The sequence below is a fragment of the Microtus ochrogaster genome, unplaced genomic scaffold (assembly GCF_000317375.1).
Source record: "Microtus ochrogaster isolate Prairie Vole_2 unplaced genomic scaffold, MicOch1.0 UNK1, whole genome shotgun sequence".
Lineage (NCBI taxonomy): Eukaryota > Metazoa > Chordata > Mammalia > Rodentia > Cricetidae > Microtus > Microtus ochrogaster.
In genome coordinates, this window is record NW_004949099.1 from 41,651,347 (window position 1) to 41,665,441 (window position 14,095).

General features: G+C 42.8%; 1 protein-coding gene across 1 annotated transcript in view; it reads right to left on the reverse strand.

Annotated features, from left to right (window-relative positions):
* LOC101986698 (ovostatin homolog) overlaps positions 1 to 14,095 on the reverse strand; it is a 44,001-nt gene that overhangs the window by 1,525 nt on the left and 28,381 nt on the right. Inside the window, exons 23-34 of the mRNA XM_005365294.2 lie at positions 13,650 to 13,733; positions 11,738 to 11,914; positions 10,477 to 10,558; positions 9,721 to 9,891; positions 8,104 to 8,176; positions 6,690 to 6,855; positions 5,753 to 5,964; positions 4,470 to 4,679; positions 3,429 to 3,553; positions 2,496 to 2,586; positions 2,105 to 2,173; positions 842 to 941 (exon numbers count right to left, since the gene is read on the reverse strand). Of these exons, the coding sequence (XP_005365351.1) occupies positions 842 to 941; positions 2,105 to 2,173; positions 2,496 to 2,586; positions 3,429 to 3,553; positions 4,470 to 4,679; positions 5,753 to 5,964; positions 6,690 to 6,855; positions 8,104 to 8,176; positions 9,721 to 9,891; positions 10,477 to 10,558; positions 11,738 to 11,914; positions 13,650 to 13,733 (1,560 nt within the window). The remainder of the gene's footprint in view (positions 1 to 841; positions 942 to 2,104; positions 2,174 to 2,495; positions 2,587 to 3,428; positions 3,554 to 4,469; positions 4,680 to 5,752; positions 5,965 to 6,689; positions 6,856 to 8,103; positions 8,177 to 9,720; positions 9,892 to 10,476; positions 10,559 to 11,737; positions 11,915 to 13,649; positions 13,734 to 14,095) is intronic.

Consider the following 14,095-nt stretch of genomic DNA (forward strand, 5'->3'; position numbering starts at 1 on the left):
AGGCAGAACCTCAGAGTTGGTCCTAGCCACACCCACTTACCAAAAAAAAAAAAAAAAAAGAAGAGGCGCTTTTGTCAGAAAATGATTACAGATACTCAATAAAGACAGATTCAGATTTTAAAAAAAGACCTCTAAATGGGTCACAGTGTTAGGTAAATGTACAAAGGCTTGAGAGAGAAAAATAGAGAAAAAAAATAAAGGCTTTAAAGAGGCAAAAAAAAAACCCCTCCAACTGTGTGTAACTAGACTGTGGTGGGCCATACAAAGACTATTTAATGATTAAATATTAAATATTATCTTTCCAATAATTTTCCAAGAAAAGTAATCACTCACGTATTTTATCAATCCTTAAATATTCTACTAAAGTAAGTCATGTGATGGAATGCATTCAATTAGTAAGGACAGACTGTTCATCTACTCCTTGATAGATTTTCATGAGCTGACCTTCCAGGGGACGTGTCATGGTCCCCACAACACACTGTTTTAAAACATAATCCATTATATTTGTCCTATAAGGGTTTTCCCTTCATTCTTAAGTCAAAACCATAGAAGCAGCATCTAATAGTAAATCTGTGATTTGGTAATGACAGAAATGAAACAGGCTTGGAAGGTTAGCACCATTTATATTTCAAGTTAAGGGTGAGTCTTCTCACAATTCATCCAAGAGATTTTAAGTGTTAGGATATCTTGGGAACTGGCACAGTCAGAACTCACATCATGTAATAATAATAAAAAACCCATCACTTGGTCACTTTTTGAAGACAGAGTGATGATTTGGGGGCATTCAGTGGCTCAGAGTGTGAGCTACAGCAATAATCAAGGCTGGGAAGTGGTTGCTTACCTTTCTCGTAACTGTAGACCGTGACTGGGGCAGGCTGGATGTTGGACACAATGTTTGTTTGCTCAACAGAGAAGGTGAAGCTGGTTGGTGCCCTGGAAACCTATGAAGACACGAATGATCATTAAGTCCTAGTAGGTCTGAAGAAAGAAAATCACTGAGAAACTTACCCCACAAGCATGTCATCTACCTGATTAAAACAGAAAGCAAAGCCCACCACTATTTTATATAATAGCAAAATAAAATAAAAAAAATAAAATAGCAAAATAGTTAGCTGATGTTAAATAATGTAAACACTTACTTAAGTCACACTGCTTAGCTGAACATGTTAGAGAATTGTGAACTATTGTATGATTCAGAAGGCCTACTCGTGAGTAGGCATCCAAGACAAATCATGTTATTATCTTGAAAAGGCACTGTCATGCTCACTTCAACATTGGTCACAATAGCTAAGGTACAGAACTAACTCGAAATAACCCGTGTTGATGGAGACAGAAACTGTGGTATGTTAACAGCAGGAAATTATTGGGCCTTTTAGAAGGAGGATGTCTTCCAGCATCAACAGTGGAAGTCTGTGAGGACAGGGAGAGTCAGTTTCCTTCTGGGGTGTGGTCTCTAGTAGGTTGACCATGCAACAGGGGATGGTTCCATACCCATGTGCATAGGGGTAGCACTAATTAGACCCAGTGAGTTATTAAAAAGAGGACATGGAATTGAGATGGTGTGTGGGTGTGTGGGTGGGGTTCCTGGGAGGAAGTGTGGGGGAATAAAGAGTAACTATGATCAAAATATGTCATATACATGTACAAAACTCAGAAGAAATTTTAAAATATTATACTAAAACGGTAATTATATGGTGAGTATTGTTAGTTTGTTTATAATAACTTGCAATGCATATGTATATAAAAATGTCACAGTATACACTTATATATATACAGTTTAAACAATAGTCAGGTTATCCTTCATTGGTGTTCAAGCTGTGGAAGATTAATTATTCATCTCTGTAAATGACTACATTCCATGCATTAAGGAATGAAGATGCCTGTAAACACAAGAACTATCTAGTCAGGTAACCATGACTTACACAAAATAGCTTGTTAATATAAATGATATGATTAGCGAGGCAGAACACTGACTATATTCAGTATCTCATTCAAACAATAAGCTCTTTCACACATCTATAATAAATAGAAGCTTTCAAACACCCTTCAGAAAACAAAGCCGTGAAACAAAGCATGAAGAAAAAACTATTGTTGCTGGACTTACATTTTTCAAGTAGAAAAGAACGTGGCCCTTCTTTATGTCTGTCTTCATTACTTGGCCATTGTATTTAAGCTTTGAAGAAATTGACAGGAAGGGATGAGGATCAGGCATTAGAATTCCCAAGAATCCCCTCTAGAAACGAGCACTGTGCCTTCTATTTAGGAAAGTGTCCTTTGTACCGCAGGGTTTCTGTGAGTATACAAGGGAACTGGGTAAAGAGATACACGCTGAGCAATGGGCATGATGACTGTACTGATGCAGGGTAGGAATAGAATTCCTCCAAACATGAAATCTGAAGAAGTATGCTCAGATGAAGAATTCCATTATTTAGTTTGATTTTTTAAAATGCATTCTCATTATGTCTATGCCAGGGAACAGGGCCATTCCTCTTTACCTCCTCGATGGATGAGAGGGCAGAAGTAAACCCAGAGAGCATCTTCACATCCACAAGGACCATACCGGAGCTTTCGTGAGTACCCGTATACCTGAAATGAAAAAGCAAACCTTATTTCTACATGGATTTAGAAACATGAGCTCTCTCAGCAAGGATGGCAGGTGGACAGATGCACCAATAAGCTCAGGTCTGGAGATCTGGCAAATGTTGGAAGGGAAGGGTCTGGAAAACTTCATTCTCAAATGTCAAAGAATAATCACAACCGAGTCACAGTGTACAACATGACATTAGCTGGTGCAGATGATGAAGTCTGTGGACACAAAGTCTCCCTAGTCTCACAAAGTCAGACAAAATGCCTTTATGTTAGGTAAGTTCCTGTTAGCCTTAGGTTTGCCCAGCACCAGGGAAGTCTTCCTCATTGTTATCTGCCAGCAAGGCAACAGCTCACGGGTTATACCTGAGGAACATGAACCATACATGTATACAGCAAGGTCTAGCTGCTAAACCAGGTTCTGAAAGGGCAGTGACATGCCTGTGGGGTAGAATATCAGCCTTCAACATGTGCTTCACCATAGTCACCATCACTCAAACCTGCTTTTTTTCATTCCTAGCTGAAATAATTCTTATATATAATTCTCTAACCTGTTGCGGGAGGTCCTCCCGCTCCTCCAGCCTATAGCTGCTGTGATACCAGCCCATTGGGGCATGGTCTCTCTCCCTTTAAAAAAGCAGCGACTTCCCTCTCCTCGCTCTCTCTCTCCCTGCTCCGCTGGCGACTAGACTCCCTTCCTGGTTGTGCAGAGGGCTGGGATCTGTAAGTTTTCCCCTTTAAATAAATACCATCTTATTAATCATAATTCCAAACTGGTGTGGCATTGCTTGTGACATACGACTCCACTAACCCAGGAGTGGATAGCAAAATGTTACCCTTACATGAGGGTCACTGTGAGGTTAAACTTCGTCTGGAATACATCCGAAGAGTTGCTTTCCTCCATTCCCACGGAAAGAGAAAATCCTGATGCCTTCTTAGGAAGTGGCGCATTGTACCTGAGGGTGGCCTAGAAAGGAGAACACCATGAAAATCACCCTGTAGCAAGAACTGAAGGACCCGTCGTCTATGCTCCACCACCAATGTGCTGTCCGTCATTGTCATCAGGGAACCAGGATAAACTAAGTGTAGCTTCCATGAGACACAGCGTGGTGATGATTTCTGACTAGGCTAGAATACTTCTTACCAGCGGCATTCCTCAAGAAACTCTGGCTGCCAGCTATGCTCATGCAAAATCGTCGAAGGGCAAATTTAATTATAAAAAGCTTTAATTTGTATATCTGCACTTGTATGAATACACATTGTATGGAGAGAGGAGAGAGAGAGAGAGAGAGAGAGAGAGAGAGAGAGAGAGAGAGAGAGAGAGAAGCTAGACAGGGGATCATGAAATGGAAAGCAGAACTCTTATTTGGGAGGGGATAAAGGATTGCAGGTGACATGAAAGGGGAGAAAGATAAACAACAAGACATTGTGAAAATGCTATCATGAATCCTATTACTCTCCATGCCAACTTTATTACTTTTTTAAAGAAGTATTTTATTTTATGTGTATGGGTGTTTTGCCTGCATGTATGCACTTCATGTGTGCAGTGCCCAAGGAGGCCAGAAGAGGGCATCAGATCTCCTGTAACTGGCATTGCAACCACCATGTGGGTGTTGAGAATCAAACCCAGGTCCTCTAGAGGAGTAGCCAGTACTCTTAATCACTGCATTATCTCTCTAGTCCCTGTGTGTTAACTTTTCAATTAATAAAAATGTGAATAACCTCAGTGTAATATATCCTGCATTTTCTGCTACAGATTTTATAAAAATGTGAGGGAAGTAGAGACAATCACAGAAAGAGTCAAACACAAAACTCTTCACATGTAACTGGTCTGAACTCTCACAGGCAAGCTCAGCTCTCCCTTTGTGGAGGGTTTCCGTTACCTGGATGAACGCACAGCCTTCTCCTTCTACGTCAACCACGTATTGCCCATGCCTTGCGGATAATTTCGAGCGCTGTACCAGAAGGCGGTTATTGTTGTTGACAGGGAAAACCTCCTCAGAGTCTTCGGTGCTCAAGGTGACAGTGTTTTGAGAGTTAGAGCCAGTTAACTTCATGTATTGGGTTAGGGCGAGAAGGCACACTGTGGTGTCCTGCATGGAACAGGGGTGCAAGGTCAGGCACTGTTGACCATGGACTTTCAGCCCATTTCTGCAAACATTCCTGAAGCTGGTGATGGGATAAGAAACAATGCCCGGGGAAACAGAGAACGTTCACAGGTGTGAGTTGTTGCCAATTCGTATTCTTTAACAAATCTTAATTTGCTTTTTAATTTTCTAAAAATAATCACCCCCACTGCTGAAAATCATGAGAAATCTTGTTAGAAAGTGAAGGTGTGCTAAGTGTGATGACCGCACCTCTGTCCCCTCATCTTCAAAGAGGGACAAAAGCCAGACGAGGGTCTCTGGCAATTCAACAGCCTGCCATCTTATGGGGACTAGGCCTTATAGGAGGAGAGAAAGGGACATTGTCTTTGTTAAATGAAATTCCCCTGACTTTCAATTTTTCCTGCTAGGGAAGGAATCCTTCATTACTTCATGGCCATTTATTTTCTTGTTTTCTGTTCCCCAGCCTTTGCTTTCTCTGCTGTGGAGCTGACAGAAGCAGAGGGAAATCTTTGTTCTTCACTGACATGTGGTTTGACCATTGTGTCAGCAGATAGCTACTGTACCAAGACTCTGCTCTTACAGAGAAAATCTCTTCTAGACTTACATTCTGCTTTCCAGTGTGCAACGGAGACACAGAAAACCTGAATTCCTTAAAACTCATTTATCATCTAAAATAAAGTCTCCTTGTGAGAGTGTCTGAAACACAATGGCGAGCCCATGACAAAATAAAACCAGATTTAGAATATCAAATTGGGGGTTGGAGATATGGCTTAGATGTTAAGGGCACTGTAGCTCTTGCAGAGGACCTAGGTTTGATTCCCAGAACCCACGTGGTGGCTCACAAGCATCTGTAACCCCAGATCAGGATAATCCATCAGGCATGTATGTGGTATACACACATGCATACAAAACATTCTTATATACAAAGCAAAATAAATCTTTAAAAAGAATATCAAGTATTCTCCACCCCAGAATCTATGTTTTTATGACCATGATTGCTGTCATCTAGACTGGCATCTTCGGCATTAAACACATTCACCTCATATCAGGCTAATCACCTGTGTGGCAGAGAAGCCTCCATGGGAATTCATCCTCTGGGCAAGCCACTGCACAATCTTACTGGCATAATTGAGGTCCCGAGTGCCCTGAGAAATGACAGCCAACAGCACATAGCATGTCATCTCAGTCTCGCCAGAAAGTGCCGGAGGAATGAAAGATGGAGAGCCTTCTGCTTGGTGTTTCTCTTCTTTTCCCCAATATATCACATTGTCTGAGAAAACAGGGAGAAGTCAGTCTCTATAAAAAGAATTTTCACGGTCCTACAAACAAGCTCCTATAAGGTACCCATTCAGAGGGCACAGGTTCTATTCTTTGGATTCCTGTTGTGGCCTGAATTTTAAAATCATATCCTGAAGCCTTGAGCTCAGAATGTGACTGGATTTTGGGATAGGTTCTTTAGAGGGATGCTATAGCTAAGATGAGTTTCCTAAGGGGCCACACAGTCCAGTTTGATGGTGAGTATGAGAAGAGGAGATATGGACTTACAAAAGGGTGCCAAGGTTGTCAAACACAGAGGAAACAGTACATAAGGGCAAAGTCCCCCCACTTCCTGCTGTTTGGATATTAGAGTTTTACCCTCTAGAGAAAAAAAAAAGTGTTCTGAGGTTTAAGTTAGCAAGTCTGTGGCAATTTTCCATACAGACCCTGGAAAATAAATATGGCGTCTCCTTGGGGGTCATAAGCAGTTTCAGGAGTAATTATTATTGTCTGTGGCATTCTCAATTTCCTTTACTTTGTTTGAGAAAAAATTCAGTGGCAAAGAGAAAGAGGGAGATTAAATATCTGATACTCTTTAAGACACGGGTGCTGACGTGATCTGTAGGAGAAGCAGGAGCTCCTTGGTGGAGGCGGGCTCTGAGCCTACCCCTCAATGAGAGCCGCACTTGGTTTTCAGGAGTTTCTCTTCTCGCAAAGGCAGATGGTAATAAGACTTACTTATTTTTGTAGCCGATTGATCCAGGATCAAGAGTAAGGATTTCACTTGCTGTTCTTTTCCAGCCAAGGCAAACACGTAAGCCAGGATAGCTTGAGTGTGGCCGTTGGTGACGCCCTTTGTGTATGCCTCCTCCAGACAATAGAGACCATTGCGGAGGGCAGGAAACTAGTGGGGAGGAAGAAACGCTTGTCAGAGACTCTGAACATTGCATGAGTTTGCTGAATACGTAAGCTAAGCTCTCTTGTAATGCACTTTACAATGTACACGATACATCTCCAAAACACATTATGTGTACAAATCTATCATATATATTCATATACTCTATTTTTACATACAAACTGTCATATATATTCACATGATCTATTTTTAAAGCATCAGAAAAATAATTTGGACTATTATTGGTATGGGGGAAACAAAGTTTAATGCATAAAATGAGTTTTAATATTTTACCTATAATATAAACTTCTTCCATGTCGCAAAACATACAATCGTATGTGTGTGGATGGGTGTGTATCCATGTGTAAGTGTATGTGGCACGGTGCTCAGAGGATGGATCTGGGTGCCAACTTGAAGACCACCAATTACCTCATTTGGGACAATGCCCCTCTTTGGCTGGGGCTCAGGAATTATATTAGCCTTCCTTGCCAGAGGGCCCCACGGATCCTCCACTCTCTGTCTCCTCAGACATAGGGTTACAGGCATGTGCCGCCATGTTAGCCTGCATCTATACACAGGTTCTAGGAACAGAACTCAGATTCTTCTCATGCATGTGAGGCAAATACGTTCCTAACTGAGCCATCTCCCCAGATCACACACAAGACTTTTAGACCTAGTGTTTTACTCTCATGCTTTAAATAGAGGTTTGGTTTCAAGATACACTAACAGCCTTGAAAACATACAGTATCTCCTTTAGGAACAGATTTGGTAAACGAGGAGTCTGTGGACTGAGACCATTCTGAAATGCTTCAGAGACTTGAGAACAAACTTCCCTGAGAGCATTCTTCTTCATTGATAACTGACTTTGTTCTTGATTCTGCATAGACAAGGCTGGCCTCAAATGTCATGATCTTTTGCCTTGATTTGATGAACACTGGAGTTACCACTGAACGCTGGTGTGTGCCCTCATGCCCGCTACAACAGAGGTCCATTATCTGAAGTTTATGACTGCATTCAGGGAACATATAAGCACCTGAGATCTTATGGAAATTTTTTTTTCATGAGTGTATCCAACCTGGGCAAACCTCAGTCCTACTGGTGAACCAAAAGAATTTTGAACATCACTGGTTTAAAGGATGGTAATGGGTGAATTGTTTTGGTATATTTTCCTGTCTAAGAATTTCAAGCCATTCGGAAAGCAGGTTCTATCTAAGGTTCTTTCAATTAAGTGAAGCCAGAGATGATGGGAATTCATACACTGGAATCGAATCCAACTTCAAGGAATGCCCCAACGACGTGTGCAGTGAGCGCAACATCCTCTTCATCGCTGCTCTGAAACAGAGAAACAGTGAGGAGTACAGGATCGCAGCATACAGGATCACAGACCACGAAAGAGCAGCTGCTTCTGAACTGAGACTCACAGGGAAAAAAAGGCTTCAACAAACATTTCTATTCACGAAAACTTGCTAGCCTGTAGTTTCTAAGTTAGGGAAATAGTGGTTGTGCTATCTGGGTGAGTTTCCATTGACACTCAATAATATTATGAAATAAAACATAAGAATTTTAAGCTTACTTGGTTGTACGTAAGTGTATAGTATTACGTGGCCTGGTGTCTGGCCTGAACTCTGAGCAATGGCTCACATGGCTGTTTTGTATTAATTTGAAGAAAGCAAAGAAACATTTTGCCGATGGGGTGAGGAAAGAAATGATAGATTTCATGGAAACTCTGCCCAAGCGGCAGTTATAATGGTGTCTTACTCAGGGCTCTACCTCTGTGGGGAACACCATAACATTTGCACACAATTGGTCCTCATAAGCTCATAGGGAGTGGTACTATAAAAGGCCTGGCTTTGTTGGAGTATGTGTGGCCTTGTTGGAAGAAGTGTGTCACTGTGGAGTGGGCTTGGAGGTCTCCTATGCTCAAGCTATGTTCAGTGTAGACAGCTCACTTCCTGATGCCTGTGCATCAAGATGTAAAACTCTCAGCTCCTTCTCCAGCATCATGTCTGCCTGCATGCTGCCATGATGATCGTGGACTAAACCTCTGAAACTGTAAGCCACCTCAGTTAAATGTTTTCCTCTATGAGTTGCCCACCTCTGTGTCCTACCTAACAACCTGTGACCAAGAGATAAAACCCTTTTGGAATATGAACTTAACCATCCCCAGCTCCCACCAATGAACCCCTAAATGTGTCTTCAGACATCCTCTGAGTCCTGGGGCTGAGTCTCCCTGCTTTTGCTGTGACCACCTCGCCAGCATTTCCACCAATGCATTTGAAAAGTTTTCTGAGTCATGACTTTCTTTGCTCTGTTAAATAAAAACTCAATCAAATTGTTGCAAAGTTGGAGCACGGAATTTGGGGTTATCTAAATCTGTGTTCCTGGACCATGGTCACTCATGCTGGGCTTCAGAATAAACTATCTCCTATTCTTTTTGAGGCAAGAGCTGGGTTTTTGGGTTAACATGCTCTACCAGCCAAGCCGCATTCCTAGCCTGTGGCCATGATTTAAACCTCAGGACTAAGGCACAGAAAAGAACTCCGCACACATTCAAGACCTGCGCCTGTCTGACTCCAAATTCCCAGGAGCTTTCTCGGCTGAGTCCCTCTCTTCTCCTCTTCCCAGTTTGATGATTACAGAATCCTGACTGTAGAAAGACAGAGTCTGAAGAAGGCGAACGGAAGACTCATGCAGGGATATGTCTAGGCTCTGGTTAAACATCCGTGAAGCAGCACTGATGCCCATGGAAAGGACGCAGGGGACCCGTGACTTCCGCAGACTCAAAAGGTGTAGCATTCCCAAGGAGGGAGCACTCCCGATGAGGGAGGGCAACAGAGACAGATGACCCAGGGAAACAGGGAAAGGACGCCTCACTGTGGGTCCCTTACCTCCCAAGCATTGTTGACAAGCTTGGCATCCCTCCCAAAGCACCCGTTCGGTCTCTGTTTTCTCGAAAGCCAGATTAAGGTCTGTTTGGGGACTGACTCTTCAACGAAAATATATTCCTTCATTTTCTCAAATGTCTTGAAAGTAAGGGCACTGAGCCTGTAATGGGGATCAACAAAGCAAAAGTTAGGGGGAAAGATGATGTCAGCCGCTCAACAGGTTCATCAGTGTTGTTCCCTTTGGGTAATGCATTCATGCAACTTGTCCAATGTTGACAGTTACTAGTCTTGATTGACAGTAGCCCTTTCATTGGAGTCAGTAAATATGATGATCAGCAAATCTCTAGAAATTAGAGCAGGTGGATTTTAGCCACCCAAAGGTCTGACTGTGGAGTCCATTTGATTGCATATACCCAGAAGCAGAAATGGTATGCCATTTCAATGCCATGGGGCCTTTTAGTTTCTTTTCCCTGAATGTAAATGAGACTGAGAGGCACAGAGTAAGATGTGACAGTTGCCATGGAGCTGATGAGCTGTGACATCACAGAAAGCCATCATTAAATTATCACACAGCCGAGCAAGTTGCATGAGACTATGGGGATATTGTTGCATCAGAACTGAACTAACACATTTTGGGGTTTTGCTTTATTCTCTGTAAATCTGAGCACTCACGGCTCTCACCTTCTTTCAAGTCACGTTTAGGAAAAATCCCTGTATTAATGAGAACAAAGCTTTTATCTCTCACCATATGCTTCCTTTCTGATTGCTCTGGCAGAACATGTCATATGAACCATCGGAGTTTTTGAAAGACAAGTGCTTCTGGTAACCTAAAACACAACATAGAAGGAAGCTGCTGGTGAGCCTGGGGGAGAAGGAAAAGAACAACGCGGCCTGGGCGAATGCAAGCCCCTGGGTGTGCCGATGTGATTGCTTCAGTTTTGGTTCCTGAAACTTCAGGCCGTCTACCTTTATGCACACAGAGAATACCTTATTTAAAAGCTGTCTCAGGACTGTGCTTAGCAGTCAGTACCTATCCCCTGAGGTGGTTTTACTTCACTCTGTTTTACCTTCCTAAGAAGAAAACCCAAACCTCATTTCCTCCTGGCCCTGTCCTCAATATCACTGTGATGCTGCTTGTGTAGCTTCTTTCAGCATCCAGATCCCATCACTTCACTCTGTTGGGACACAGCTAAGCAAGCAGGCCTAGGGGCTGACGAATGAGTCATTTTCAGCTACTGTTCCCAACCACGACAAAAAAGACCTTATTCTTAACTATTACAATTTACAAATGAGTTCATTGATGCTAAACTCCATTACCACCAAGTTCCGAGGAGCATTTTGGAGCAGGAGACAGGAAGGATGCAGGAGCAGGAGGACGGGAAGAGTGCTACAGAAAGCTGTCTTCAGAGCTGATGCTGCTATTACAACTGTGAGTTCACAGCAGCTGTGGCTACCTGGACAAGATCTCCATATGGGCAAGCCAGTCAAAATCCTGGCATAGATGGGGTAGTGGCCTCCAGATGTAGTTCTATATTGAGCTATTAACAGTGAGTTTTGCTGCAGGTGGGAGACTCATTCTTTATTGAGGGTGTGGTCACTGGTGGGTGGGTCCCTATGCCCATGCACACATGGGCTGTGCTAACTGGACTTGGTGGGTCATAAAAAAAAGACACAAGGTTGGGAGGGGGCATATTGGGGAGGGTGAGGTAGGAGTTGAAGGGGAGACATAGGGGTAGACATGACCCTATTTTATTATATGCATATATGTATGAATAAAGAAAGTTTAAAATAAAGATGAGTTCACAATTTGAAACTATAGTTATACAACATTAGGTTAAATGATGGACACAGATTTTAAAGTCAAAAGGAACACACAGCTAGGACCCAGAGTACCTTAAGGGCTCACATTTGTTTCAGCCAGGAACTATAGAGTAAGACTGATCACATTTGCATATCAGTTGTAATTGGCTTCACCTTCATTGGTAGAAACTACTTATCCCTCTCACCATTAGTTAAGAGAAGTAGAGCCCTGGATTTGACTTCTTCCGTCAGCTGCTGGGTTGCTCTCAGGTAGTCGAGTATGTAAGTGTCAGATGCTAGCTGGGCAATGTTCTGCTCGCCACACCCATAGGGCGTGCGGAGAAGGCTATCTAGGTTCTGCAACGTGACTCCTAGAATGTCACCTAAAGACAGAAAAGGAGAGTCATGCACTTATGTTAATGCTGTGCAGCTGCCTCGGCATTAGAACCTGTGGCTATTAATACATGGTGGGAGCAGAAAACATTTAAAGTTGGCTCTAAACAGTGTAAACGGGAGGCCGGAGAGGTGACTTAGCTGTTAAGAGCCCTTGCTGATGTGGAATACCCTTCTATATATGTGTTGCTTTTATTGGTTGATTAATAAGCTTTTTTGGTCAATGGCTTAGTAAAGCCAGGTGGGTCATCTGAACAGAGATATACAGAGAGAATAGGTGAAGTTGAAGACACCATGTAAATACCAAAGGAGAAAGATGCCAGAACATTATCAGTAAGCCACAACCTCATGGTGATACACAGATTGATAGAAATGGGTTAATTTAAGATGGAAGAGCTAGCTAGGAATACATCTGAGCCACTGGCCAAACAGTGTTGTAATTATTATAGTTTCTTTGTGGTTATTTGAGTCTGGGCATCTGGGAAATGAAAGTGGAGTCTGTATTTACACCTTGCTGCTCTGGAAGCAGGCCTGAATTCAGCTCCCAGCACCCATATTGGGTGACTCCCATTTGCCTCTAACTTCCCTTCCAGGGGAACCAACACCTCTGGCCATCTTGGGCCCTGCACTCATGTGCACATACCACCCTCTACACACATAATTTAAAATAAACAAAATGTATAAACAAGCCAAAGTTTCCTAGAGGGAATCTAAGGGAGGTGGTTCTTCAGTGAGGAATAGAGGGGTTTCTGGTATGAAACGTTCCTGAAGGTCTCCTTCCCACCAAAAGGAGGATGCTCAGGAAGTGGGCCCCTTGTTGGCTTGCTTCTCATTTGTGGTTTTAGATACTGATGAAATACAAGCTGTAACCCACCCCTCTCCTACAGACTTCAATGATGACGATAGATGAATAACTACTTTAGGAAACATACCTCTTTTTTTGTTAACCAAGAAAAACTCAGCATCACAACATATCAATCTCCAAGAGGCTAATTTAGCATTCATATGATGGAGGAGGGTCTTCTGTCTTTGTGTTACTTTCAATGGTTAATAAAGAAACTGCCTTGGCCTTTTGATAGGACAGCAGCTTAGATAGGCAGAGTAGACAGAACAGAATGCTGGGAGAAAGAAGCAGATTCAGGCAGTTGCCATGACTCTCCTCTCCGAGATGGATGCAGGTTAAGATCTTTTCCCGATAAGCCACCACCTCGTGGTGCTACACAGATTATTAGAAATGGGTTAAGCAAGATGTGAGAATTACCTGGTAAGAGGCTAGAGCTAATGGGCCAGGCAGTGTTTAAAAGAATACAATTTGTTAAAAGAAAGAAAAAAAAAGAATACAATTTGTGTGTTGTTATTTCGGGGCATAAGCTAGCCAGGCAGCCGGGAGCCAGGCGGCAGGAACGCAGCCTGCTACACCCTCTACAGAGTGGCGCTGGCCTGCCTGCGGCTCTCACTACATTCATATGTACAGGTCATACCAGGATCTCCCGTTTCCTGAGCATCTACCGTTACTGACCTGCGGGAATGCTTCCTAGAGATGCAGATCTGGAAACTTCATGCTTTCAGACCCCACATGGAAACAGGCAGAAGGGGTGGTCTGAACAACATTCCTGCCCCGATAGCTTGAGAAAGTATCTCCATTCTGTTATTGAAGAACTTATTTTCCAGACTACCCCAATCAATATTTTCAAATCACCATGACACAGAATTTGATAAACTCACCCATGACGGTGACAAAGGATCTGGCTGACCCTTCCACTACATCACTTGGCAATTCCAGAAGTATTCGCTTTGAGACTTTAGTACCTGAAAGAAAATGCCCATACAAGCACTGCAAAGACTTCCCTCTACAAGTCATGGCAGCAGAATTTTGGAAGAGCTGTATCAGGAAGAAAAGGCCATTGGCTAGTTTTGCCTTTGGAGAAAATAAAATTGTGAATTTGGGACGTGAGATGGCTCAGAGGGTGACGGCATGTGCCACCAAGCCTGATGATCTGAGTTCAAGCCCTGGGACCCACGGGTAGGAGGAGAGAAGGAATTCCTGCAAGTTTTCCTCTCACTTCCACACTCCCAGCGACTTGCAATGCACACCCACATACATGCATGCACACACACACACACTGTACACACAAAAAGGTAATAAAAGCTCTTTTTAAATAAGCTGAGAA